The sequence below is a fragment of the Gymnoscopelus microlampas genome, assembly GCF_963454915.1.
Source record: "Gymnoscopelus microlampas genome assembly, chromosome: 24".
NCBI lineage: Eukaryota > Metazoa > Chordata > Actinopteri > Myctophiformes > Myctophidae > Gymnoscopelus > Gymnoscopelus microlampas.
The window spans coordinates 15,232,769-15,258,260 of record NC_139961.1 but is presented as its reverse complement, the minus strand read 5'-3'; the positions used below and the strand labels follow the sequence as shown (position 1 = coordinate 15,258,260).

General features: G+C 41.6%; 1 protein-coding gene across 1 annotated transcript; it reads left to right on the top strand.

The window, feature by feature from the left end:
- Positions 1-890: 890 nt before the first annotated feature.
- adamts1 (ADAM metallopeptidase with thrombospondin type 1 motif, 1) lies at positions 891-17,838 on the top strand. The gene is made up of 11 exons (XM_084050696.1): positions 891-2,007; positions 4,223-4,379; positions 6,366-6,552; positions 7,433-7,565; positions 8,394-8,608; positions 9,128-9,370; positions 10,042-10,228; positions 10,946-11,124; positions 12,448-12,623; positions 13,969-14,236; positions 16,131-17,838. The coding sequence occupies exons 1-11, from the start codon at positions 1,338-1,340 to the stop codon at positions 16,611-16,613; spliced, it is 2,898 nt and encodes a 965-aa protein (XP_083906822.1). The 5' UTR covers positions 891-1,337; the 3' UTR covers positions 16,614-17,838.
- The last annotated feature ends 7,654 nt before the right edge of the window (positions 17,839-25,492 follow it).

Here is a 25,492-nt window from a genome sequence, read left to right as displayed (position 1 = left end):
AATGGGACATTTCATGCATAATGAGTAGCTACTTTTACTTTTGGTACCATATATGTTGATGCCAATACCTTTGTACTTTTACTCAAATACATTTTGAATACCAGACTTTTACTTTAACAGAGTATTTCTACAATGGAGACTAGCCTGTAGACCCGGCCGTTCCACCTTAAGAAGTTGAACCGTTCTCACTGGCCCCTCTGCTCTCCCCTCAACCCCGGAGACAGAGCGAGGAGACCCGGCCACTTGGATCCATTGTCTCCCCCTCAGTGGTGGAAGAACTACTCAGATATTCTACTTAAGTAGTAGCATACCATAATATAAAAATACTCTGTTAGTAAAAGTACAAAAATGTTTGAAAATAGCTGATCTATAGGTGCGTTGTGAGCTTGTAGATCGGCTATTTTCAAATAGCCGATATATAAAACAGGGCTGACGTGGTTAATGCATGTTTTATAATATGATAATTTATCTGCAAAGTAACTAAAGTTTTCAAATAATTGTAGTCCAGTAAAAGTGCAATGCTTTCTTCTGTGATGTAGTGGAGTAGAAGTAGAATCTATACTGAAAACTGGAAATACTCCAGTAGAGTAAAAAATACCTCAAAATGTACTTAAATACAGTTCTTGAGTAAATGTACTCAGTGTTTGGGCTCAAACGCACTGCCATACGACGAGGCTCAGCTCTCGTGCTTTGACTGATTTATTATGGCAACGCTCCAGGGCGTTGCGTTGCGCGTGCGTGATCGTTTACGCACGGAGGAGTTACTCTTCGCAGATCAAAGAGTTTTTCGGGGGTTTTTTTTCAGGAAAGGGGCTGGTCCTGGGCCGGGGATGGGGGCATATAAAGACCCCTGAACTGCCCTGGATAATGTGACTGAGAAACTAGAGCTGGACGCAACAACTAACTGGACAGCAAAGAGACTTTAAAGCAAAAAGCTGTCCCAGCAACGCGATCACGCATTATTATAAATAATCCAGCTGTGGAGTTAAGGAATACTCACCACCAGAAATAACGCTCCCAACTGTTGGAATTAATTTACTATATATATATTTTTTTATATTTCTTTAAATATTTGCGTTTGTTTTTCACCTGAAGAATCAATGAAACCTTGTTTCTGTGAAGCCTACTTTGAATGAGTTTTGCACTGGATTTTAATATTTTGTTTTTAAGACGTGTGTGCATCATTTGGGGGCATTTTCTCCAGTCTTAATGGAAGTTAAAAGTTAGTTTGGTGGAAGCTCCTTTTTTTTGTGTCACGGGATTGTAGCCTACTTTTGCTTCATCTGAGACCGTTTTGCAGTCTTTCCTTTCCAACTCGGAACGGATTTTTGACGGAGATGTCTTCTTTCTTGCGCGCGTCGTTGGCTCTGATCGCGGCTCTGTGCGCCGTGGTGCGCGCTGGAGGCACCGGCGGCGCCTGGGAGGAGAGCGTCGTCGTGCCGGTCAGACTGGACCCGGCGGCGGCTCGGCCTTCCGAAGAGGAAGACCACCGGGTCCTGTCCGTGGAGGAACGGGAGAAAGAGGCCCAGACGCGGGTCTACCGATTGGACGTGTTCGGCCGGGAGCTGCTCTTGCGGCTGGAGCCCGATCAGAGCTTCCTGGCGCCGGGTTTTGTGTTCCACGTCGTGGGGACTGGCTCCGGCGGGTCTGCCCCGGGGAGGGGGCCGGTGCTGGCGGACAGCAGAGCCGAGCCCGGCTGCTTCTACTCGGGGACGGTGAACGGGGATGCGCGCTCCACCGCGGCCGTCAACCTGTGCGGGCGCGGCCTGACGGGAGGATTCTACCTCCAGGGGGAAGAGTACTTCATCCAGCCCCGGCGGAATGACAGCGGTTTGGAGGAGGAGGAGGAGGAGGAGGAGGAGGTGGTCCACGTTATTCGGCGGAGAGGCCGGGCGTCTCTCGCCGAGGAGGGGGGCTCCAAGTGCGGGGTCAACGAGGATGAGGCGCGGCGGGTGCCAGCGGAGGAGCGGGCGGCCAAGCGCGTGGCCGCTGGAGCGCAGCAGCCAGGTACAATGCAACGATGTTTTCGAAGTAACTAAGTACATTTACTCAAGTACTGAACTTGAGTACACTTTTGAGGATTTTTTACTTTACTGGTGGAGTGTTTCCCATTTCAAATACTTTTACTTCTACTCCACATATATCTCGGAGGCAAATACTGTATTTTTACTCCACTACAATTATTTGAAAACTTTAGTTACTACTAGTTACTTTGCAGATATAAATGATCACATTATAAAACATACAGTAACCACTTTAGCCCTATTTTATACCTATAGGCTATTAGAAAAAAAGCTGATCTACAAGCTCACACCAGCTATTTTCAAACATTTTAGTACTTTTACTTTTGGTACTTTTGAATTCTGGACTTTTACTTGCAACAGAGTATTTCTATATAGTGCAGTATTGATACTTTTACTTAAGTAAAACATTTTGAGTACTTTTTCTGCCACTGCACGAAAGTGTCACGATAAGTCAATGACAGTCAGGGCGTACTATAAAGCAGGGTGCACGGTAAGAGTTAATGTACAATCGGAGCTGCCTTTTACGCACAGTGGACGCGAGGAGGAGGAGGAGGAGGAGGAGGAGACAGCTCCACTAGCCTCCAGGGGAAAGAAAGAAAGAGGGGGAGTGAATGAGGGGAGGTTGCAGAGTGGTGGGGCAGGGCAGAGCCGACACTGTGTTAAACCCACCGCCTGGTACTACTAAGTAGCCTTAAAGGAGTTCTTAATGCCGCAGACTAGAGAGACTAGCACCACTAGCTCACTGTTTACCCTGTTAAGAAGGATTTTCTCCTCTCTCTCTCTCGCTCTCTCGCTCTCTCGCTCTCTCTCGCTCTCTCTCTCTGTCTCTCTCTCATAACGTTGCCCAGCACAGAAGGGTCATTTTTAGGAATGTAGCAGAAGGGAGGGGCCGGGGGATGGAGGGGGTATAGGGCTACCCTTGGAGTGACGCTGAGTCATGGTGGAAGAAGTGCAATGATTTATTTAACCTATAGCACGTGGTTCTCCCACTTTTTCATGTCAAGGACCCCTAAATTATTGTGTATTTGGCTGCGGACCCCCCCATCTCAAAACATTTTTTTTGTGCCAGGTCAAAATATTTGACAAAAAAAAACAATAGTTTTTTGAAGTGTTTAAACTGATTTTGATCCCCCTCAAGGACCCCTGGGGGTCTCTATACCTCACTTTGAGAGCCCCCTCCCTAAATAAAAGTAGCAATACCACAATGTAGCAATAACCCTCTCTTATAAATACAAGTCCTGTATTCAAAATTATACTTGAGGGAAAGTACAACAGTATTGGCATCAAAATATACTCACGGTACCAAAGTAAACGTAGTTATCATGCATAATGTCCTATTTCACCATTTCTTTAATTAATTTTTCAAAAGTATAGCAGATCTACAAGCTCACACATTGCAACACGTTGGGAGGTATTGTCCTCACAAGTTCCAACAGCTAAGAATAAAATAGGGCTTCAGTGATTAATGTATGTTTTGCATTAATGCCCTACATCTCCAAAGTAACTTGTAACTAAAGCTGTCAAATTATCATAGTGGAGTGAAAAGTACAATATTTGCCTCTGAAATATAGAGGAGTAGAACAGTGGGTCTCAAAGTGTGGTCCAGGTACCCTCATGGTTCCTTGAGGGGTTTCCATACGTCCCCCTACACACGGGTGTATAACTCTTGAGAGTGTGCTGATGGAACCAAATGGACGTGTGAGGGTCCATTGCCAGTCAGTGGTGCCAGTCAGTGGTGGAAAGTAACTAAGTACATGTACTCAAGTACTGTACTTTAGTACAATTTTGAGGTATTTGTACTTTACTTGAGTATTTCCAATTTCAAATACTTGTATTTATATTGTGCTTTTACTCCACTACAATTTTTTGAAAACTTCAGTTACTTTGCAGATATAAAATATGATATTATAAAACATACATTGACCACTTTAGTCCTATAACACCAGACTTTTACTTGTAACAGAGTACTTCTACATTGCCGTATACTTTCACTTAAGTAAAACATTTGAGTATACTTTTTCCACCACTGCTGTCAGTTATGGGGGTCCTTGAAATACATTGAGAAAAAAAATACATTGAGAACCATTGGAGTAGAAGCGTGACAAATCAACACACGGAAAGTGCCTCAGAGTTATGCTCAAGTCCAGTACTCGAGTGAAAATACTTAAATACCCCCTCTCTCTCTCCCATTCCTCCAGCCTCCCATCAGAGGACCAGGCGTTTCGTGTCCACCCCACGGTACCTGGAGATCATGATCGTGGCCGACCAGTCCATGGCCGAATTCCACGGTGCCGGGCTCAAGCCGTACCTCCTCACCGTCATGGCCGTGGCATCGCGCCTGTACCGCCACCCCAGGTAGGTGTTGACTTAAAGAGGTGGTGCCATGTTTTTGCACTTTTTCTGTTTTTCATGTGTCTGAGGTTGATAGAACTTCATTAAGGCCCCCGCTGGTGGTTTTATGGTGTTTCATGTCTTCTCTGACTATTTGGAGTTTTTTCCTGGAGGCTAAAACCTTGAGAGTCAAACGTGCCAATCCAAAAACAGGGGCATAGTGACATCACAGAGCCCCCAAAAAACATACCCTCCCCCTCATTATCATAACACAACAGGTGTGGGCATGAGGAGGAGGAGGGACTAGGACAGGTGGGTGGTGCTAAGGTGGTGGAGGAGGTGCTAAGGTGAGAACCAGGCATACTTAATGAACTGGAGGCGTGTCCACATAAAAACATTTTTTTAAACAATTTCTGTACACTTTTTTTTGTTTTTTTTAAATCCTTACATAATAATACCTTATGATCAGGTTTTAGGGTTGAAAAATATCATGGCACTCCATCTTTAAACCCAGGGGCTCCCCAAACCTTTTTAACAGCGAAAGTAGCAGATCTGCAATAAAGCTCTCGGAGCTTGCATGTCGGCAGTTTTCACACATTTGTTTTTATTTTCAGAAATCCCTTAGAAATCTGCCAATGTATTACTCTGCCTGATAGGACATGTGGGGAAAAAAAAGCCCTAATGTTCATCAAAACAAAACGTGTAATATTAATTAACCCATTAAGACCAGGAAAGCATCTGTCATTTTAGATTTGAACCTTCTACTTTTGGCTATTAAAAAATAGCAGACATACAAGCTCATAGCGCGGCACCAAGTGCCGCGCTATGAACTTGTAGATCTGCTATTTTTAGAAAAATTGTGCAAAGTGAACATTTGTAACTCAAATCTTTGCATCTGGGGATTCTACAAATGTACACATTTTTTTTTACAAAATGATATGTATTTGGCCGCGGACCCCCATCTCAAAATATGTTGTTCAAGAAGCAAAGATTTGAGTTAAAAATGTTCGCTTTAGAAAATATATATTCAAAGATTTGCACAAAACGTTCACGATTTTTCAAAAATAGCAGATTTTGTATATCTGCTATTTTTGTAATGGGTTAAAGTAAAATGTCCATCCATCCATCCATACATCCATCCCATAGAGTTAAAAAAAATAATAGAGAGGGCACCGGATATCCCCTCCCATCCACTTGCATTGAGTTGCTCACCCAGCGCATGAAGCGAATTAACCCCTTCTTCCGGGTTGGAAATGTGGTGGGTGAGGCCTATTTGGGGCCACAGAGGTGTTGCGTTTTGCGTCATAGAGTTTATTCGCGAGCGCGCCGGGGCTTGACTCATGAACGAGCACCGTCTACCACCGTTTCCGCCGACACTCAGTGGTGGAAAAAGTACTCAAATTGTTTACTTAAGTAAAAGTACCAATATAAAAATACTCTGTTACAAATAAAAGTCCAAAATTAATAATGTACTTGAGTAAAAGTACAAAAGTATTGGCATCAAAATGTACTTAAAGTACCAAAAGTAAAAGTACTAAATATTTGAAAATAGCCGATCTACAAGCTCACAACGCGTCGCGTTGCGACGCGTTGTGAGCTTGTAGATCTGCTATTTTCAAATGGCCTAGGTATGAAATAGGTTTAAAGTGGTTAAATGTATGTTTCATTATATCATAGTTTATATCTGAAAAGTAACTAGTAACTAAAGTTTTCAAGTAAATGTAGTGGAGTAAAAGTACAATATTTGCCTCTGAGATGTAGTGGAGTAGAAGTAAAAGTATTGGAAATTGGAAATACTCAAGTAAAGTACAAATACCTCAAAATTGTACTTAAGTACAGTACTTAAGTAAATGCACTTAATTACTTTCCACAACTGCCATCTGCAGTACCTCAAATGGCCAGCATGTCCATTCCGCTTCAATGAAACCACTGGGTTCTGGGGGCTTGATCCTAAATATGTGCGTCTTTCCTTTCTTTTTTTTTGGGGTATTGTGTTTCTTGGACTCTTAGCATCCATAACTCCATCAGCCTGGCCGTGGTGAAGCTCTTGGTGGTCTACGAGGAGGAGAAAGGACCCCAGGTGTCGTCCAACGCAGCCCTGACCCTGCGGAACTTCTGCCAGTGGCAGAGACAGCACAACCCTCCCGGAGACCGCCACCCCGAACACTACGACACGGCGGTTCTGTTCACGCGCACGGTAAGGGGCAGTGGTGGGAAAAGTACCCAAATGTTTTACTTGAGTAAAAGTATCAATACTGCAATGTAGAAGTACTCTGTTACGAGTAAAAGTCGGGAATTCAAAATTTACTTGAGTAAAGTACAAAAGTATTGATACCAAAAGTAAAAGTACCAAAATGTTTGAAAATAGCCTAGGTATAAGATAGGGCTAAAGTGGTTAATGTATGTTTTGTAATGTAATATATTTATATCTGCAAAGTAACTAGTAACTCAAGTTTAAAAAAATATTGTAGTGGAGTAAAAGTACTCCGGTAAAGTAAAAGGGGGGGTGGGAGGGGTTTTCAGGCCTTGATATACTTTTAAAAAGAAGGGAATGTCCGCACACAATGAACTTAAAGCGCTCCCATGCTTTATATAACACACAAGAACAATGTTTGCCATTTCAAGGGGTTCATCAGGTCTTGATGAAGCATTATTTGTTGAATTATATGTTGAATGTACATTTATGGAGACATACGGGCATTAAAGATGCAATGTTTGGAGTTGGCATCCATGACAGAGATACATAGGCTAAATGTGAGAATCGCTTAAATAATCTCTGTCAGCCTTGATCCAAGGCTAGATATACTTTGTTGCAGGCGGCATCATGCCCCGAAAATAGCACATCTACAAGCTCACAACCTGTCACAGCGAGACGTGTTGTGAGCTTGTAGATCTGCTACTTTCGGTGCACAACACCAACGTGCAACTAAGTAAATCTAGCTTCACAGTGCGGATGAGTGTGTGTGTGTGTGGTTGAGTCAGAGACAATAGAATAAGTCATAATGTAATTTCTCTGTCTCTCTGTCTCTCTCTCTCTCTCTCTCTCTCTCTCTCTCTCTCTCTCTCTCTGTGGATAGGACCTGTGTGGTGCCCACTCATGTGACACTCTGGGCATGGCAGACGTGGGGACAGTGTGTGACCCTGACAGAAGCTGTTCCATTATTGAGGATGACGGCCTGCAGGCTGCCTTCACTGTGGCTCATGAACTGGGTGAGTGGACCGTTCAAAATGGAACAGGGCCAGTGAAAATACTGATTCAGTTACACATCACCTGTGTTGTTTCAATTAGTTACTAGTTATAGTTACTAGTTGCTGCTGTCCAAAAAATAACTCAACATTATAAAAGTAATAATGATTTACTTGGGAAACTAACTAAGTCTTTTTTGCCTCAATATTAACAAAAAAATGTTGTTTTGCTGTGGCGAAAGATGACAACTTAACTTTCATCTATTGTAGCTCACTACACGCAACAGACTCAACTGTTGATAGCCTATAATAGAAAGCATGTCTTCAACAACATACATTAAAATCAGTCTTTCTATAGGACTGCCTGCCGTATAGACTGGAGCAGACGGATAGACATGGAGGCGCGTTCTTGATCGGGAGCGCGGGGTTCCAGGGGTTCCAGGGGGTTCCCAAATGTGTTAATATAGCATCACAGTCATATTAACCACTTTAACCTTTTATACTTTCGATATTCAACAATAGCAGATGCGCTATGAGCTTGTAGATCTGCTATTTTTTTTTAATCGTGAAAAGTTTTGGAAACCTTTGAATATATATATTTTTAAAGCACATTTGTAACTCAAATCTTTGCTTCTGGGGCGTCCCTGGAACAAAATATTTTGAGATGGGGGGTCCGAGGCCAAATACATATCATTTTGGGGGTCCTTGACATGAAGAAGTTTGAAAACCACTGCCCCTAAAGGTTCAAGGTGATTCCCGGGTCCCTACAGTGCAACGGGCCTATGTTTTCTATTCACACATGTGTAAGAGAGTTACACATTAAGCTAAACATCAAACCTTTTCCCTTTGCAGGCCATGTGTTCAACATGCCTCACGATGACGCTCAGCTGTGTTCCGGTGTGAACGGAGACCACTGGGGGTCTCACATGATGGCGTCCACCCTTTCCAACCTGGACCAATCACAGCCCTGGTCCCCATGCTCCGCCCTCATGGTCACCACCTTCCTGGACAACGGACACGGGCGCTGCCTGCTCGACAAACCCGCCGAACCCCAACCTCTGCCCCAGGTTAGTAGAGATTTAGTCATTGTATTCGTTTGTATTCGTATTTCATTTCAGACTCACTTGTCTTCAACTTCAGTTTAAGGTTTGCTGGTGTAATTTAGTTCGTATTAGTCGTAGGGTTAGTTTTGGTTTTTGTATATTTTTTTGAAATATGGGCTAGTCAGGGGCGAGATTCAAAAAGGTTTGAAAAATAGTAAGAAATAGCAGATCTACAAGTTTACACGCCTTGTGTGATGCACAACAGGGCTTAAAACTGACACAGCTCAAATATTATAGATACGATATCCAGTCAAAATATTAGGCTCATGTATGAAATATATTTAAAAAAAGACAAAAACTATGGACATTTTCTCTATGATTTTAGTCAGTTCTAGTAATAATTCAGTTAGTAGTTGTTTTGTAAAGCTTTATTTTTACTTCAGTTAACACAAATTTGTAGTACTATGTGTTTCGATTCTCAGTTTAATTATTTCATAATTTTCTGTTAACTATAATAACTGTCTGTCTCCGCCCCTTTTCAAGGCTCTCCCAGGCGTTTCATACGACGCGGACCGCCAGTGTCGCCTGACGTTCGGCGAGGAATCGCAGCACTGTCCGGACCTGAGCAGCACGTGCGCGGCGCTCTGGTGCACAGTGACCACCACCAACGGCCTGCTGGTCTGCCAGACCAAGAACTTCCCCTGGGCCGACGGAACGCCGTGCGGACACGACAGCTACTGTCTGGCTGGACAGTGCCTGACCAAGAGCCAGGCTGCCAAGCACCAGGTAAGCAGCTGGCGGGGTTTTGGGATGTCACGACATGCAACCGTCAAACCGAAAGCCAGAGAATGTCCCTATGTTCGTAGAGGCACTCGATTGAATTTTTAAAAATCAGTTTATTACAATAGGCTCTATGCACAGCAGCCAAATTGGAAAGAAATTGGGCCAGGTGTTACCAATGATACTAATGAAGGCTCTGTTCCGTTCAGTGTATAGCACAGTGGTTCTCAAACGTTTTTAATTTGAAGGACCCCCATAACTCTGAGAGTGTACAAATGGAACCAAATGGACCCGTAAGGGTTACACATTGGCCCCTTACAGAGTTATACACACCCGTAAGGGGGCATTGGAACCCCCCCAAGGAACCATGAGGGTCCCTGGACCACACTTTGAGACCCACTGGTGTAGCAGAGTGTTTCCAGTGAGCCAACATGCACAATATCAGCACCCTAACTCTGTTTGACCAGAATGGAACAGAGCCTTCATTAGTATCATTGGTAACACCTGTGAAGGAAGTAAGGAAGAGGCCCGATTTCTTTCCAGTATGGCTGCTGTGCATAGAGCCTATTGGGATCAATCGTTAAGTTGATGAATTCCAGAAATGGATATATTATGAGTGTTTACCAGGCTGGTATAATGTGGTCACTATAACGTGATTGTTGTTGCTGTCCTTTCAGACTGCAGTGAATGGTGGATGGGGGGTGTGGGGTCCATGGGGGGACTGCTCTCGGACCTGTGGCGGGGGGGTACAGTACTCCTTCAGAGACTGTGACAGCCCCCTTCCCCGGAACGGCGGCAAGTACTGCGAAGGCAAGAGGATCCAATATCGCTCCTGCAACACGGAACTCTGTCCCGATACCAACGGTAAGAGAAGCACTTTACCTTCAGTTGGACCTTTTTAACCCGTTGTACTATGTACCGTCAATAAAATATTAAATTCGATTCGATTTAATGAAAATTATCACTTACCCCACCCTTAACCCATTCAAACCGGGAACGCATCTGTGTAACCACTTTAAACATATTTTATACTTTGGCTATTCTAAAGAAAAATCTTGAGCATTTGTGCAAATATTTGAATGTCTATATATTTTTAAAGCGAACATTTTTAACTCAAATCTTTGCTTCTGGGGGTCCCTGGAACAACATTTTGAGTCCTTGACATGAAAAAAGTTTGAGAACCACTGATATTATAGCAACGTAACAAATGAAAAAAACTGTTTTCTGGGGATTCTTTAATGTCTTCTAAATCCTAGAAGACATTAAAGAATCCCCAGAAGCAAAGCTTTGAGTTAAAAATGTTCGCTTTAAAAAACATAAATATTCAAATATTTGCACACATTTTCACAATTTTTCAAAAAATAGCAGATCTATACGTGCTTGCACATCTGCTATTTTTGAATAGCCAAAGAAATCTGAAAATGACACAGATGCATTCCCGGTCTTAATGGGTTAACTGCTAATCATCAGCTTTTATGTACAAGTGTGGTATTTGGTTTTACTTGTCAACACAAAGTTTTAGGGTGAACTAGCAGGGAATCTAACCCCTCTCTCTGTCTCTCTCTCTCCGTCTGTCCACAGGTCTGTCCTTTCGGGAGGAACAGTGTTTGGCCCATAATGAAATGTCCTCCCAGATGTCCTTCGGCTCAGGGGACGGGGTGGAGTGGGTGCCCAAGTATGCCGGCGTGTCCCCCAAAGACCGCTGCAAGCTGGTCTGCCGGGCCAAGGGCACCGGATACTTCTTTGTACTCAAGTCTAAGGTGAGGGCCGTGGTGGAAAGTAACTAAGTCAATTTACTCACTGGGCAAACTTAAAACCGAACAGCAAAAATTATTGATTATCAAACTATCAAAAACCAATCATGTGCATGGTCCTTTTCTTCTCAGGGTTGTGGTTTGTCTATGAGCCATTAATGGACAGTAATGATGAAGTTCATTTACTTGAGTATACTGTAAAGCTTATGCATTTCACTCCATTACATTTCAAAGACTAATATTGCTTTTGACACCACTTTCTTTTAGGAAGGGACCAAAATGTACAAAATAAAAATATTTCAAAAAGTCTAGTGAACAATCCAAAAGCTCCCTTATAGATTGTCTATTTAAAAAACAAAAGTGGGATCATTTCTCCATTGCAATACAGCAATTTGTACTTTTGAATACTTAGGTAATTTAAAAGCAACTACTCCAGTACTTAGTCAATTTGACTGAGAAACTTTCACTTGTGGTTGAGACCAATTTGACCAGGAGTGTCTATACTTTAGGTTGAGTACTTTGTCCACCACTGGTAATATCTCCTAAACATTGGCGTATCACCTTGACACACAGCCTTAAGCACGTTCTTCTTGCAGAAGAGTGTCTGCTTTCACTCTTATGTAACTGCTTCAGCAGTGGTGGAATGTAACAGTGCATGCTGTAATGAAGTAACATTTTGAGGTACAGTTACTCTGCTAGATTATTTATATGTTTTGATACCTTAAACTTCTACTCTACTACTTCTGAGAGGCAGACATTGTACTTTTTACTCCATGGCAATTACTTGACAACTTTAGTGCAGTTCTGGATTATTATTACAAAACACTTAAGCCCTATTTTATAATTCAGCTATTTGAAAATAGCTTATTTGTAAGCTTGTGAGCTTGTAGATCAGCTATTTTTTTAAAGAAATTGATACATTTTTATCGTAGTGCATACCTTGGTTCTGTAAGTGTACTCTGATGCCAATAGTTTGGTACTTTTACTCAAGTCAAAATTTTAATACAATACTTTTTCATGTAAGGGCGCGCTCCCACCACACTTTTATTTTACCTCTGGGGTGGAATCTGCCAATGCTTTGTCAATGCAAATCCATGGATTCATGGTCTTTCCAAGAATCCACGCATTTGCATTGACAAAGCATTGGCAGATTCCGCCCCAGAGGTAAAATAAAAGTGCGGTGGGAGCGCGCCCTAACAGAGTATTTCTTCATTGTGTTATTGCTACTTTTACTCACTTCAAAAGTACTTTTCCACCACTGCTGTTATACAACTGCTTCAGTAGACAGAGCTCTTAATGTTTCTTCTCATGTGTCTGTGCTGCCCTCAGGTGGCGGATGGGACACCCTGCAGTCCAGACTCCACCTCAGTGTGTGTTCAGGGCCAGTGTGTCAAGGCAGGGTGTGATCGTGTCATCGGATCCACGCGGCGCTTCGATAAGTGTGGCTTGTGTGGAGGAGATGGATCCACCTGCAAGAAAGTGTCTGGATCACTAGAGCGCGCACGGTAAGAATACTGAATATAAACAGCTTTATGTGTTAATTATAATACAATGGATTACATTTTATCAGTGTTCCAAGTAAAAGTCGTATGTCTTAAATTTTGCTTGAGTAAAAGTACAAAGCTATTGTAATCTAAATATACTTACACTGCGAATGCACTAGTTTTTCAAAAGTTTTTCAAGAATTGAATTATTTAGAAAATAGCCAATTTACAAGCTGAAAACGCATCACTTTGTGACATGTTGTCAACTTGCAGATCTGTTATTTTCGAATAGCCGGAGTATAAAATAGCGCTTATTGGCTTAATGAGTTAATGTATGTTTTGTAATCACAGGTTAACAGGTGTAAAACAGTGGGTGAAATATGTTTTTGTGCAAGCTCCATCGTTTAGATTGTTTCCAGAAAAGAGAAATAAGAGAGAAGAGGGGGGGGGGACAAGGGAATTGAAAAAAGAAGGAATAAAAAAAGAGACACAGCATATCTACTTATTTACACATAGCATATGCATCCAAAAACATGTATGTACATACATTTGCAAAGTATCTTGTAGCTAGAGTTTTCAAATAATGATAGTGTAGTAAAAAGTACAATATTTTCCTCTGTGATGTAGTGGAGTAGAAGTATAACGTGCTAAAATGAATGGACATACTCATGTATCACAACATTTGAAGCAGCCTACTTGAGTAAATGTACTACTCTCCACCACTGATTGGAATGAATGCGTTCCATCAAAAACGTACAGCTAGATTTTCATATTTTCAAGATAAACTTTTCATAATCAACATTTAGTTTAATTCAATCTAATGGCTACTTAAATACAATTGTGTAAAGTAACTAACTACATTTACTCATTTACTCATACCTAATTTTGAGGTACTTTTGCTTTACTCGAGTATTTCCAATTGTCTATACTTTTACTTCTAGTTACTTTGCAGATATAAATGATTATGTTATAAAACATACATTAACCACTTTAGCCCTGTTTTATACCTAGGCTATTTGAAAATAGCAGATCTACAAGCTCACAATGTGTCACATCGCGACGCGTTGGGAGCTTGTAGATCTGCTATTTTCAAACATTGTAGTACTTTTACTTTTGGTACACATTTTGATACCAATACTGTTGTCCTTTTACTCAAGTAAATGTTTTATTCCGGACTTTTACCTGTAACAGAGTACTTCTACATTGCAGTATTGATACTTTTACTGAAGTAAAACATTTGAGTACTTTTTTCCACCACTGATTGTATAACATTATATCAAAATCAATATATAGCTATAATAAATATTATACATAAAGTAAAATGTTCATGTCTAAGTTTGACCCTTCTGTGTTGCCGTCCCTCCAGGCCAGGTTACCAGGACGTGGTCACCATCCCGGCGGGCGCCACCCACCTGGACGTCAAGCAGCGAGCCCCCGGCAACGGTCGCCATGACAACAGCTACCTGGCGGTGCGTCGGCAGGACGGCGGCTACCTGCTGAACGGTGACTACAAGCTGATGACCCTGGAGACCGACATCGCCCTGAAGGGGGCGCTGCTCCGCTACAGCGGATCGTCTGCTGCACTCGAGCGCCTGCGCAGCTTCTCCCCGCTCCCCGAGGCCATCACCATACAGGTCAGTGCTGGTGAATGTACTCGGATATGTCTTACTTAAGTACAGTGGTGGAAAAAGTACTCAAATGTTTTACCGGAGTAAAAGTATCAATACTGCAATGTAGAAGTACTCTGTTACGAGGAACAGTCAGGAATTCAAAATTGACTTGAGTAAAAGTACAAAAGTATTACAAAATGTACTTTAAGCACCAAAAGTAAAAGTACTAAAATGTTTGAACATAGCAGATCAACAAGCTCACAACGCGACACGTTGTGAGCTTGTAGATCTGCTTTTTTCAAATAGCCTAGGTATAAAATAGGGCTAAAGTGTTTAATGTATGTTTTATAATGTAATAATGTATATCTTCAAAGTACGTTTTCAACTAATTGTAGTGGAGTAAAAGTACAATATGTGCCTCTGAGTTGTAGTGGAGTAGAAGTAAAAGTATTGAAAATTGGAAATACTCCAGTAATACAAAAGTACCTCAAAATTGTACTTAATTACAGTACTTGAGTAAATGTTATTTGTTACTTTACACCACTGCTTAAGTAGAAATACTCTCTTAAAGTGGTTCTCAAGCGTTTTCGTGTCAAGGACCCCCAAATAGACATGTATTTAGCCACGGACCCCCATCGGAAAATGTTTTGCGCCAGAAGAGAAGAAATTCGAACATATTCAACATTTTCGGAATTCTTGAATAGCCAATGTATAAGTGGATATTAACCTATTGTTTTGGGAACCCCCTGGAAACCCTCCAAGGACTCCTGGGGGTCCCCGGACCCTACTTTGAGAACCACTGCTGTAGTCAATGATGGAAGTACTCATATTTTTTACAATTTTTTACTGAAACTTTGTTAGTAAAAGTAGCAATACCACAATGTAAATAATATGTTACGTGTGTAAGTACTAAAGTATTGCAAAACATACAAAAATTCAACATTTTTCTCTCTCTCTCTCTAAAATAGCCGAGCTACAAGCTCACATGTCACAATACAAGCTTGTATCTAAATCTATAAAGTAACTTGTAACTAAAACTGAGTGAAAAAGAGAAAAAGTTAAAAAGTACAATGAGCTGTAGTGAAGTAGAAGTAACTAAAAATGATATGAAACGTGTAATAAATTGTCATTTAGATTGCATGTTATTTAGACTCAAAATAGTTTCACTACAAAGTACCACCGATTGACTCCAAATGGCCTGAAACGTGCTCCTAGTCCTAACAGGTTTTTGTGTGGTCCATTTTGGTGAAAAGATAAAAAATAAAAAAAGGAATTCTGAAAAAAATGAAAATTGAGAAACAGATAATTCTGGAAAAAAATAATCAGAATAGTTTTTTTTGGGATAAAAACTAATTTTGGGGAAAAATAAACGGGGAAAAAAATACAAAAAGAAACCCAGGGGTCCCCCCTGGGTTGGAATGGGGGACAAAAAAGGGGGCGTGACTATATGGTTTTGCCGATTACGTCGCCTTGGTAAAGCGAAACGGCGAAAAAAGATTAGCCTGGTCGTTGCCTATGTTTTGTTGTATACATTGCCGCGGACCTTTTCAACTCCTGTGTGGGAGGAGTAGCATTTGGGGCGCCGCGTGCAGCCAAAAAAAATATTTTTTTGCGAATAACGTCGCAATGGTAATGCGTTTATTCCCGAGCACATCATTCCCAGCCAAGCCGCATGTTTTGATGTATATATTGGCGGGGTTGTGTAAACGGTGCGGCAGTTATGGTCAATCGAATTTTGCAAGGATAAATAAATATGTATTAATAAGTATGGCGGATTACAATAAGTGTTTTGCCATTACATGGCAGGCACACTTAAATAAAAATGGAAGTAAAGTCAGTGTAGCCTATACCTCAACATTGTGCTGAAGTATCGTACTCGAGTAAATGTACTTATTGACTCTCCACCCTTGGTCTCCAGGTGCTGTCTGTGGGCGACTCCCCGAGACCTCGCGTCAAGTTCAGCTACTTCGCTCCCAGACCTGCCGGCAGCAACAACGGCGCCAACTCCAACTCCAACGGCGGGGGGCGCCGCCCGTCCATCAACGCCATCCGCGAGGTGGGAGGGGCCGAGTGGACGCTGCGGGAGTGGGGGCCGTGCTCGCAGAGCTGCGGCGGAGGCACGCAGCAGCGTGAGGTGGCGTGTTCCGACCCGCAGGGCCGCCCGTCCGCCGACTGCCCTGAGGAGCTGCGGCCACTGGTGTCGCGGGAGTGCGCCTCGCACCCGTGCCCCTCCTGGCTCCTGGGCGAGTGGTCGGCCTGTTCCAAGACGTGCGGGCGGGGCTTCCGCAAGCGGCCGCTGCGCTGCATGGGCCACGAGGGACGCACGCTGACGCACGACAGCTGCGACCCCAAAGACCGGCCCCGGCCGTTGCTGGACTTGTGCAATCAGGGCGCTTGCTAAAGAACTGTGCCTCACAAAACGTTTTCACGTCACAAACCGTCCAAATTCAACATGTATTTGACCCCCGTCTGAAAAGATGTTGTGCAAGGGACCCCGAGAAGAGAAGATTTGTGTTTTCAGTAGCCCTTCTACAAGCTCACAACGCGCCGCGATGCAATTCATTGTGTGTTTGTAGAAAAGCCAAAGTACATAAACAGGGATAAAACTGATTTTGATGCTACAGTATATGAACTCACTTTGATGGGGATCCCCTAGAATCCAGATGCAATCAGGGCGCTTGCTAAGGACATCGGTCTAACGTTTCTCATCAAACCACCTCCATTGTGTCAAGACGATCAGATCTTCTCCATTCACGGCCTCCCAGTCGAAAGTGGACAGCCATTATTCTTGCCACAGACTTGTTTCTTTTTTTTTGGGTCAAGTGAAAGTCATATTGCGTGGCCTGGCGTCACCTGGCTGTGAAGATGTAGAACTGCAGCCAGACTGCAGTGACATGGACAATGCTGCTTTCAGTGCCAATGTCATGCTTGTGTGTGTGTGTGTGTGTGTGTGTGTGTGTGTGTGTGTGTGTGTGTGTGTGTGTGTGTGTGTGTGTGTGTGTGTGTGTGTGTGTGTGTGTGTGTGTGTGTGTGTGGTTTGTCCAAGCTGGGCTGGACAGATACAATCAGCATAGTATGTATAGTTTTGCTTGGTTGCGCGTAAGTGTCAAACACAGAAAATAGAAGATCTACAAGTTCACAACACGTGCTGCAATGCCTTGTGAGGTTGCAGATCTGTAATTGTCGGTGCGCAACACCAACACGCAACCAAAGAATAAATCAAGGTGTTCTGACCATAGTCCAAAGAGGTGTACGTGTGTGTGTGCTCGCGCGCGCGCACGTGTGTGTGTCCATCTAATGCTTCATAAGGAAGTTTCTCCTACCTTCTGCGAAGGTGCATTTATTTCTTGATTTCTTTTTTATTTTGTACAGAATATTCAAACACTATTTATTTTTGTACAGCCTGTTAAACATAATCATGTGGCTTTTTTTAAGGAAAAAAAGATATAATTTTGTTATTTGTCATTTGTTTAATGTCACCACAGAAGGAAGTAGAGTATATAGAGTATTTATACATTATTATATATATAGATATATATATATTATGGTCCTTTGGTTCATGAATAAAGTTTCACATTGAACTGTGCATGCATTGTGTCTTGTGTGATATGTCGTATGTGCATCGATGTCCGTACTGCAAATAAAATATATGTTTCACATGGAACAATTTATAAATATGTCCAATGAAAAAAAAGTTTTTTGAAAATGTACAAAACATGGCCAAAGAAATCTATGAAATGTAATAATAATAATAATAATAATAATAATAATAATAATAATTAGTAGCAGTAATAGTAAAATATAAAATAGTAAAAATAGTAAATAGTATAGATTCCAAGCTCTCATTTAAGATTCATGTGGAGCACCTTACCAAAAAGAACTAAGAGGACAGATTGGTTTCCTCTACAGAAACAGGCGCTGTTTTTCTTTTTCCATGCAGCAAAAAAACTGTTATTCAATCTGTCATAATGTCTGTGTTTGACTATACGGTGATGTGCTGTACATGCATGCTTCAATCTCCACACTGACGCCTCTTGAAGCAGTCTACCACAGTGCCCTACGTTTTATCACTGGTGATGATTATCTCACCCATCAATGTATTTTATATCAGTGGTTCTCAACCAGTGGTCCGGGGACCCCCAGTGGTCCTTGAGGGGGTTCCAGGGGGGTCCCCAGCCAAATTAATAGTTAGAAACAAAATTGACCCTTATGTGTCTGTAACTCAGAGTGTACAAATGGAACCAAATGGACCCTGACGGGTCCATTTGTTTCCATTTGTACACTCTCAGAGTTACATGAACACTAATGATGATGATACTTCAGTGTAGATTGGGACCCCCAAGAAAATAAAATGGTTGAGTCCCTGGTATATCTTTTCAAATGGGGGTCCCTGGGCTAATATGTGTCAATTTGGTGGTCCTTGACACGAAAAAGGTTGAAAACCACTGTTCTATATGATAAAGTGGGTTGGCCATCTCTCGCAGTTCGTAGAGAGCAACATTGTATTTTATTAATTTATAAGGCCTTGTGTGGTAAGCTTCCTTTGTACCTATCTTCGCTTTTAGAACCAAAGGTTACTGGAAATTCAACACGTTCACAAACACACATTAGATATACCAGTCCACGTAAGAGCAGTGAACAATTGTCCTAAAATACTGAATCAGTTTTTTTAATTTAATCACCGGCAAGAGCATGTTAATATTACAACACCAACAAGTAAAAAAAAGTTAGTCATTTCATATCACAGTCACATTCTAATAAGGCAACACACCTGTTTGTTAGAGAGGTACAGGCTGCCCTCTGGTGGCACAAAACTAAAACGACAACATCAGTGATCAGTGAGAATAAAGGTTTACACCACTATAAATCTATAAATATAGATTGAGGCGTTGTGAGCTTGAAGATTGGCTATTTTGTACAAATGTTTGCCTCTTTCTTATATTATTTGACAATTTGGCCAATTCATGTTTGACCAGTTTTTATAGTTGATTATTTTTTATGCTGTAATGATGTTTTTCTTTTCTCTCTTACTTTTTGGGGGGTATTAAAAGGGTCTTAAAAGTCCTTAAATTGTCACTTCACTGACATCTGGGGACCCCCCCCCCCCGCCCCCTGGGGGTCTCGACCCACAGGTTGAGAACCACTGCCCTGGGAAGCAGGGAGGGGCGGGGCTATTTAAGTACTCTGATTGTCGCCCTTCCCCCCCTCTCTCACACACTCACACACTGCACCAGCAGCAAACACAAATGTGTGTTAGAACAAACTAACAAAAAAAGTAATATACAATACAAATACACAACTGATAATGTAACATAACTCTACATGGATGTAGAGTTATCACACACACTGTGTGACCAGACTGTGAAAACATTACCTCCATCCAGACCAAACAAGTGAGTTCTCTACATGTGTGTTAGCTACTTAGCTTAACTAATTAACTGCTCAGCATTAAGGAATTGATGAAATTGCATGTAATTTAACTTTTGTTTGACATGGTAAAAAGCAGTGGTGGAAAAAGTTTTCAAATCTTTTACTTAAGTATAAGTATCAATACTGCAATGCAGAGGTACTCTGTAACAAGTATAAGTCCTGAATTCAAAATTTTCTTGAGTAAAAGTACAAAACTATTGGTATCAAAATGTACTTCAAATACCAGAAGTAAAAGTACTCAAATGTTTGAAAATGGCAGTTCTACAAGCTCAACACGTTTTGAGCTTGTAGATCTGCTATTTTCAAATAGCCTATGTATACATTAGGGTTCAAGTGTTTAATGTATGTTTTATAATGTAATGTATATCTGAAAAATAACTAGTAAATAAAGTTTTCAAATAATTGTAGTGGATTAAAAGTACAACATTTGCCTCTGAGATGTAGTGGAGTAGAAGTAAAAGTATAGACAATTGGAAATACTCCAGTAAAGAAAAAGTACCTCAAAATTGTACTTGAGTACTGTACTTGAGTAAATGTGCTTTAGTTACTTTACACCACTGGTAAAAAGCAACAACTGGTCAGGATGAAGCATTTCTGTGTGTGAAGTGAATATGAGTTGTTGTTTAGCCCTGAAACATGACTGTCATATCATGACAGTCATGGATGAACTTCAACCTGCTGTTTGCACTTTCTCCATTACAGTCTGTATATCTACATAAACGTTTCGATTTCAAATATAAAGTGCTGACCTCATGGCCATGGATGTTATAATTGTGTACGGGCCCTCAGAAATACCGGTATCTTCCTTATTGTTTAATAAGGAGCATTTTAATCCGAGTGGTGGCCATTTTCTCCGTCTTTTGGCCATATGCTTTAAACCACGCCACCCTATCGGTTGGGAGGTGTATTGCACTCTGCTACATTACAACTCTATGAAGAAAATGGCCACCAATCGGATTAAAATGCTTTTTATTGAACAATACGGAAGATACGGGTACTTCTGAGGGCCCGTACAGAATTTTAACATCCGTGGCCATGGAGTAAGCACTTTATATTTGAAATATGAACGTTTTTGTAGATGTACGGGCCGTAAATGGAAGAAGTGCAAACACCAGGTTGAAGTTCATCCATGACGGTCGTCATGCTGACAACGGCTATTGCAGGCCTAGTCAGTGGTGTAAAGTGTACTTTAAATGTACTCAGGTACTGTACATTGCAGTATTGAAGTGTGATGAAATGAAGGCATGAATGCAAGTATTGCCCCATCCCTAGTTGTGACAGGATACAGTATACGTATTGCCTCACTTCACTGGCTCCCTGTCAATTTTATAATTGATTTTAAGGTCCTTTTTATTTGGTTTTAAATCTTTAAACTGGCAAGTATAGTTCCGCTGTACCTCGCTGAGCTCCTGGAACCATACACCCTTAGCCAGGGCTCTGAGGTCTTGTCGATCAGTCGTTACTGGTCGTTTGCAAAGACTAGCAAAAAGACCAGGGGTGACCGCACTCGGTGCCGCGCTATGAGCTTGCATATCTGCTATTTTTGAATAGCCAAAGAAATCTAAAATGACGGATGCTTTCCCGGTCTTAATGGGTTAAAACCCACCTATTCTCTTTGGCTTTTAATGTCACTGGATCCTCTAATAGACCATATTCACACGGCGGCCATTTTGGAATTTAATAGTGCCACTATTGGCACTTCATTGACTTAATAGCAACATGGCCGCCATGTGAATATGGTCTATGCAGGGGTCTTCAACGTTTTCAGGCCAAGGACCCCCTCTGTGAGAGAGAGATGGAGCAGGGACCCCCACTATATATTGCATAAACTTGTGTTGCAGATTAAAGCTTTTCATAGATGTTGGTTTCATGTTAATGTGTATTTTCAGACATTTAACCACTTAAACCATCAACACTAAGTACACTTCCACTCTGTACTTAGTCTGCTCTTTCCCCCCTCTTTGCCGAAAATAGCCGATCTACAAGCTCGAGCTTGTAGATCGGCTATTTTTGGCTGAAGTTTTCCTAAGAAAAAGGGATGCTAGGTTTCAAGTGGTTAAGGTAAAAAAAAAAGAATCATAGCACACAAAGATTTGGCGGACCCCCTGTAGTAACTCTGAGGACCCCCTAGGGGTCCCGGACCCCCTGTTGAAGACCCCTGATCTAGAACATTACAAAGTGCCATGGCAGCAGATCGCATTTCAGCAAAAGTGTGTTGCCTGCGATGCATGAGAAATGAAGTCAAGAGTTACTAAAGGGCTGAGCCATGTAGAATTAATGGACTGCCTTCACTAGAACGCTCCTCCTCAGAGCACAGATTTCCGCCAATCTCCGCCAGGCCGGGTTGTCTACCCAGGGCCCACAAACTTCTGAAATCAGTCATAGCCACTTGGAATAAGAAAAAATCTGAACTTTTCAAAGAATGTTAAATAATCTTCTTAAGGAATAATCAGAAAATGACAGTTGATAAAACCCAAAGTTCATATTGTAACGCTGGGGTACTATTACACATGTGTGTCCTGTTGCTTTGATTGAGGGAAGTGTCACTGATTTGGGTATTGGCTACATGTGTGCCGGGGAGGGAAAAGAGTTAGTTAAAGGTAGGGTAAGTGATTTTCTTTGGTTAAAATAAGTGTTAAATAGCTCTATATTCTGCTAGTACTCATTGCTATAGAGTGTTTGTTCAGTAAAAGGAGTCTCCTTGTCTCTCCAGCTCTTTATAAAACAGAAAATGCATTTTCGTTAAAGTTTCATTTCTAATTTTATCCAATCAGGATAGAGAACTCAATCAGGATATAGATTAAACAAGTGAAATTGGAAGTGATGACACTAAGAAATGAGCAGACAAAATTGGAACTGGAACACTATAAAAAATGAAGCTTAAAAATGTGTACTTGCTCCATGATTGGCTGAGATTTTGACACCTACCGGAGTGTAGTGTAGTAGTGCTTTAACCTTTTAACAAAATACTTTTTGTTTTAACCAAAATATATCACTTACCCTACCCTTTTAAGTTGGGCTGTTCTGGGGTGCTCTAAGGCGGGACTGAGTGAACTGAGAGACAGCACACGTCCTCATTATTACTAGCCATGGGCTAGCCACCCTCTTTATTGTTTTACGTTCAGTGACCCTCAACCAGTGGCGTGCACAGACATTTTGAGGGGCAGGTGCTCAAGTAAATTATACTTTTTTTTGTTTACTTGGTCTGCTCTTTTTTCCCTCTACACCTAGCATAGCAAGTTCTCCTCAGAAAAAGGGATGCTAGGTTTCGAGTGGTTATGGTAAAAAGAAAAATCATATCACATAAAGATTTGGCGGACCCCCTGTAGTAACTCTGAGGACCCCCTAGGGGTCCCGAACCCCCTGTTGAAGACCCCTGCTGTAAACTGAAAAAATATATATATATTTTTTATTTTTTTTCAAAAGGGCACTTCTGGTCAAGAGGGCAAAGGGCAGGTGCTCTAGCACCACCTAGAGTCTATCTGTGCACGTCCCTGCCCTCAACCTCGGGTTAGCTCTGTGCTGCGGCAAGGGAATACATCTGGGCTCAGTGTGTTTGAGCTGGCAACTTGCACAAAGTCTCCTAGCCTCGTCTTTCTAGCTACCCCGCAACGTTACAATATTATTCATATGTTAACACATTTATTATTCTAGATTCTCATTTTGAATATCGAATCGTGAGCTTAAAATCGAATCGTGGATTAGGCGTATCGTGACACCCCTAATAAATATATATATAGACACACACACACACACACACACACACACACACACTTGTATTTATTTTTTGCTTTATTGTTAAATTATTTGTACTTTATTTGTATTATTTGTTATGTTATTTGTTGTATTATTTATTGTTTGTAAAGCTTGTGCTTTATTCTTGCTCTATAAAGCACTTTGAGCTGCATTTCATGTCATGAAAGGTGCTCTACAAATAAAGTGTATTTTTATTAGATGACGGGAGACGCCACTGGAAGGCTCAACCCGAGGATGCCCGTAGAGATGGAGATCTGGAACTCTCTCTCTATCCATGGATGTGTCTGCATGGGGGGGGGTTCCTCCGCGCCGATGGCCCTTCTACGGTGGTCTCAGACAGTTTTTAAGTTGCTTGATTCAGTATTTAGATATTTGATATTCATTTAATCAGACACGCCCCTTCCTATACAAACCCATTGTAACTTCAAACTCCATTTTAACCATGTTAGATTCATGGTTCAACACCCGTCCTTGGTTCTGTTGACTGATATTGACCTTCTAGTGTGTGAGCAGACTGGGTTTTTGCAATAAGTTTTTTCATTTATTTCATTTTTTTTCCTGTTTTATTCATTTACTCCAAAAGATTTTGTAAATAAATAAAAAAAGTAATTGAAAAAACACGGTCCCACACATTAGAAGGTTCACATCAGTCACCAGAACCAAGGACGGGTGTTTTCAATGAATGTTAACATGGTTACAATGGAGTTTGAAGTTACAATGGGTTTGTATTGGAAGGGGGCGTGTCTGATGCAATGTATATCATCAAATATCTAAATACTCAATCAAGCAATTTAAAAAGTGTCTGGGGTGAATCACAAAAGCAGAGTGGACGTTAAAATGAGCTCAAACAAGTTTGTAAGTGAAATATCCCTTTTACGGTTGTCATGTGCAATATTTGTTTTATTATGAAGCCTGAAGGCCACACAGAAATGACATTTTTATCCATATGCAGTGGTGGAAAAAAGTATTTTAAAATAGTTTACTTAAGTAAAAGTATTAATACTGCAATATAGAAATACTCAGTTACAAGTAAACGTCTGGCATTCAAAATGTTCTTGAGTAAAAGTACAAAAGTATTGGCCTCAAAATATACTTAAAGTACCAAAAGTAAAAGTACTGAAATGTTTGAAAACAGCAGATCTACAAGCTCACAACGCGTTGCATCGCGGCGCGTTGTGAGCTTTTTTTTTTTTTTAAATAGCATAGGTATAAAATAGGGATAAAGTGGTTAATGTATGTTTTATGATATAATAATTTATATCTGCAAAGTAACTAGTAACTAAAGTTTTCAAATAATTGTAGTGGAGTAAAAGTACAATATTTGCTTCTGAGATGTACTGGAGTAGAAGTAAAAGTACTGACAATTGGAAATACTCCAGTAAAGTAAAAATACCTCACAACTGTACTTAAGTACAGTACTTGAGTAAATGTACTTAGTAACTTTACACCACTGTTCCATATGTTCCAATGCCAAAAACACAACTAAATGGTTAATCACATGTATTTGTATGACAGGCGTCAACTTAAATGTTTTAATTGTCTCAGCCCTAGCTGCACCCTTCAGTGAACCGACCCAGGCTGCACCCTCCTGTGAACCGACCCAGGCTGCCTGCATTCCCCTGTGAACCGACCCAGGCTGCCTGCATTCTCCTGTGAACCGACCCAGGCTGCCTGCATTCTCCTGTGAACCGACCCAGGCTGCCTGCACCCTCCTGTGAACCGACCCAGGCTGCCTGCACCCTCCTGTGAACCTACCCAGCCTACACTAAGTCTTTTGAAGAGGAACCTCTGTCTACACCTCCTTTACACCTCCTGTGACTCGTCTCAGCCCGCCTCCGCCTCTCTCTATCCATGGATTTAGGGGGATTCCTCCGCGCCGAGGCCCATCGGGGGGTCCGGTGGTCTCCGCCGGCTGTATCGATTCTGATTCATCACAGAATTCCACAGAATTCCACTTCAGTGTGTCTTGTGTCTTCATTGATGCAGAATCACACGACAGTGAGTCACGACAGTGTTGTATGTGTCTAGGTTGATGCATAGTTTCACGACAGTGCGTTCTGTTTTTTGTATCCCCCATCGATGCTCAACGCCGGT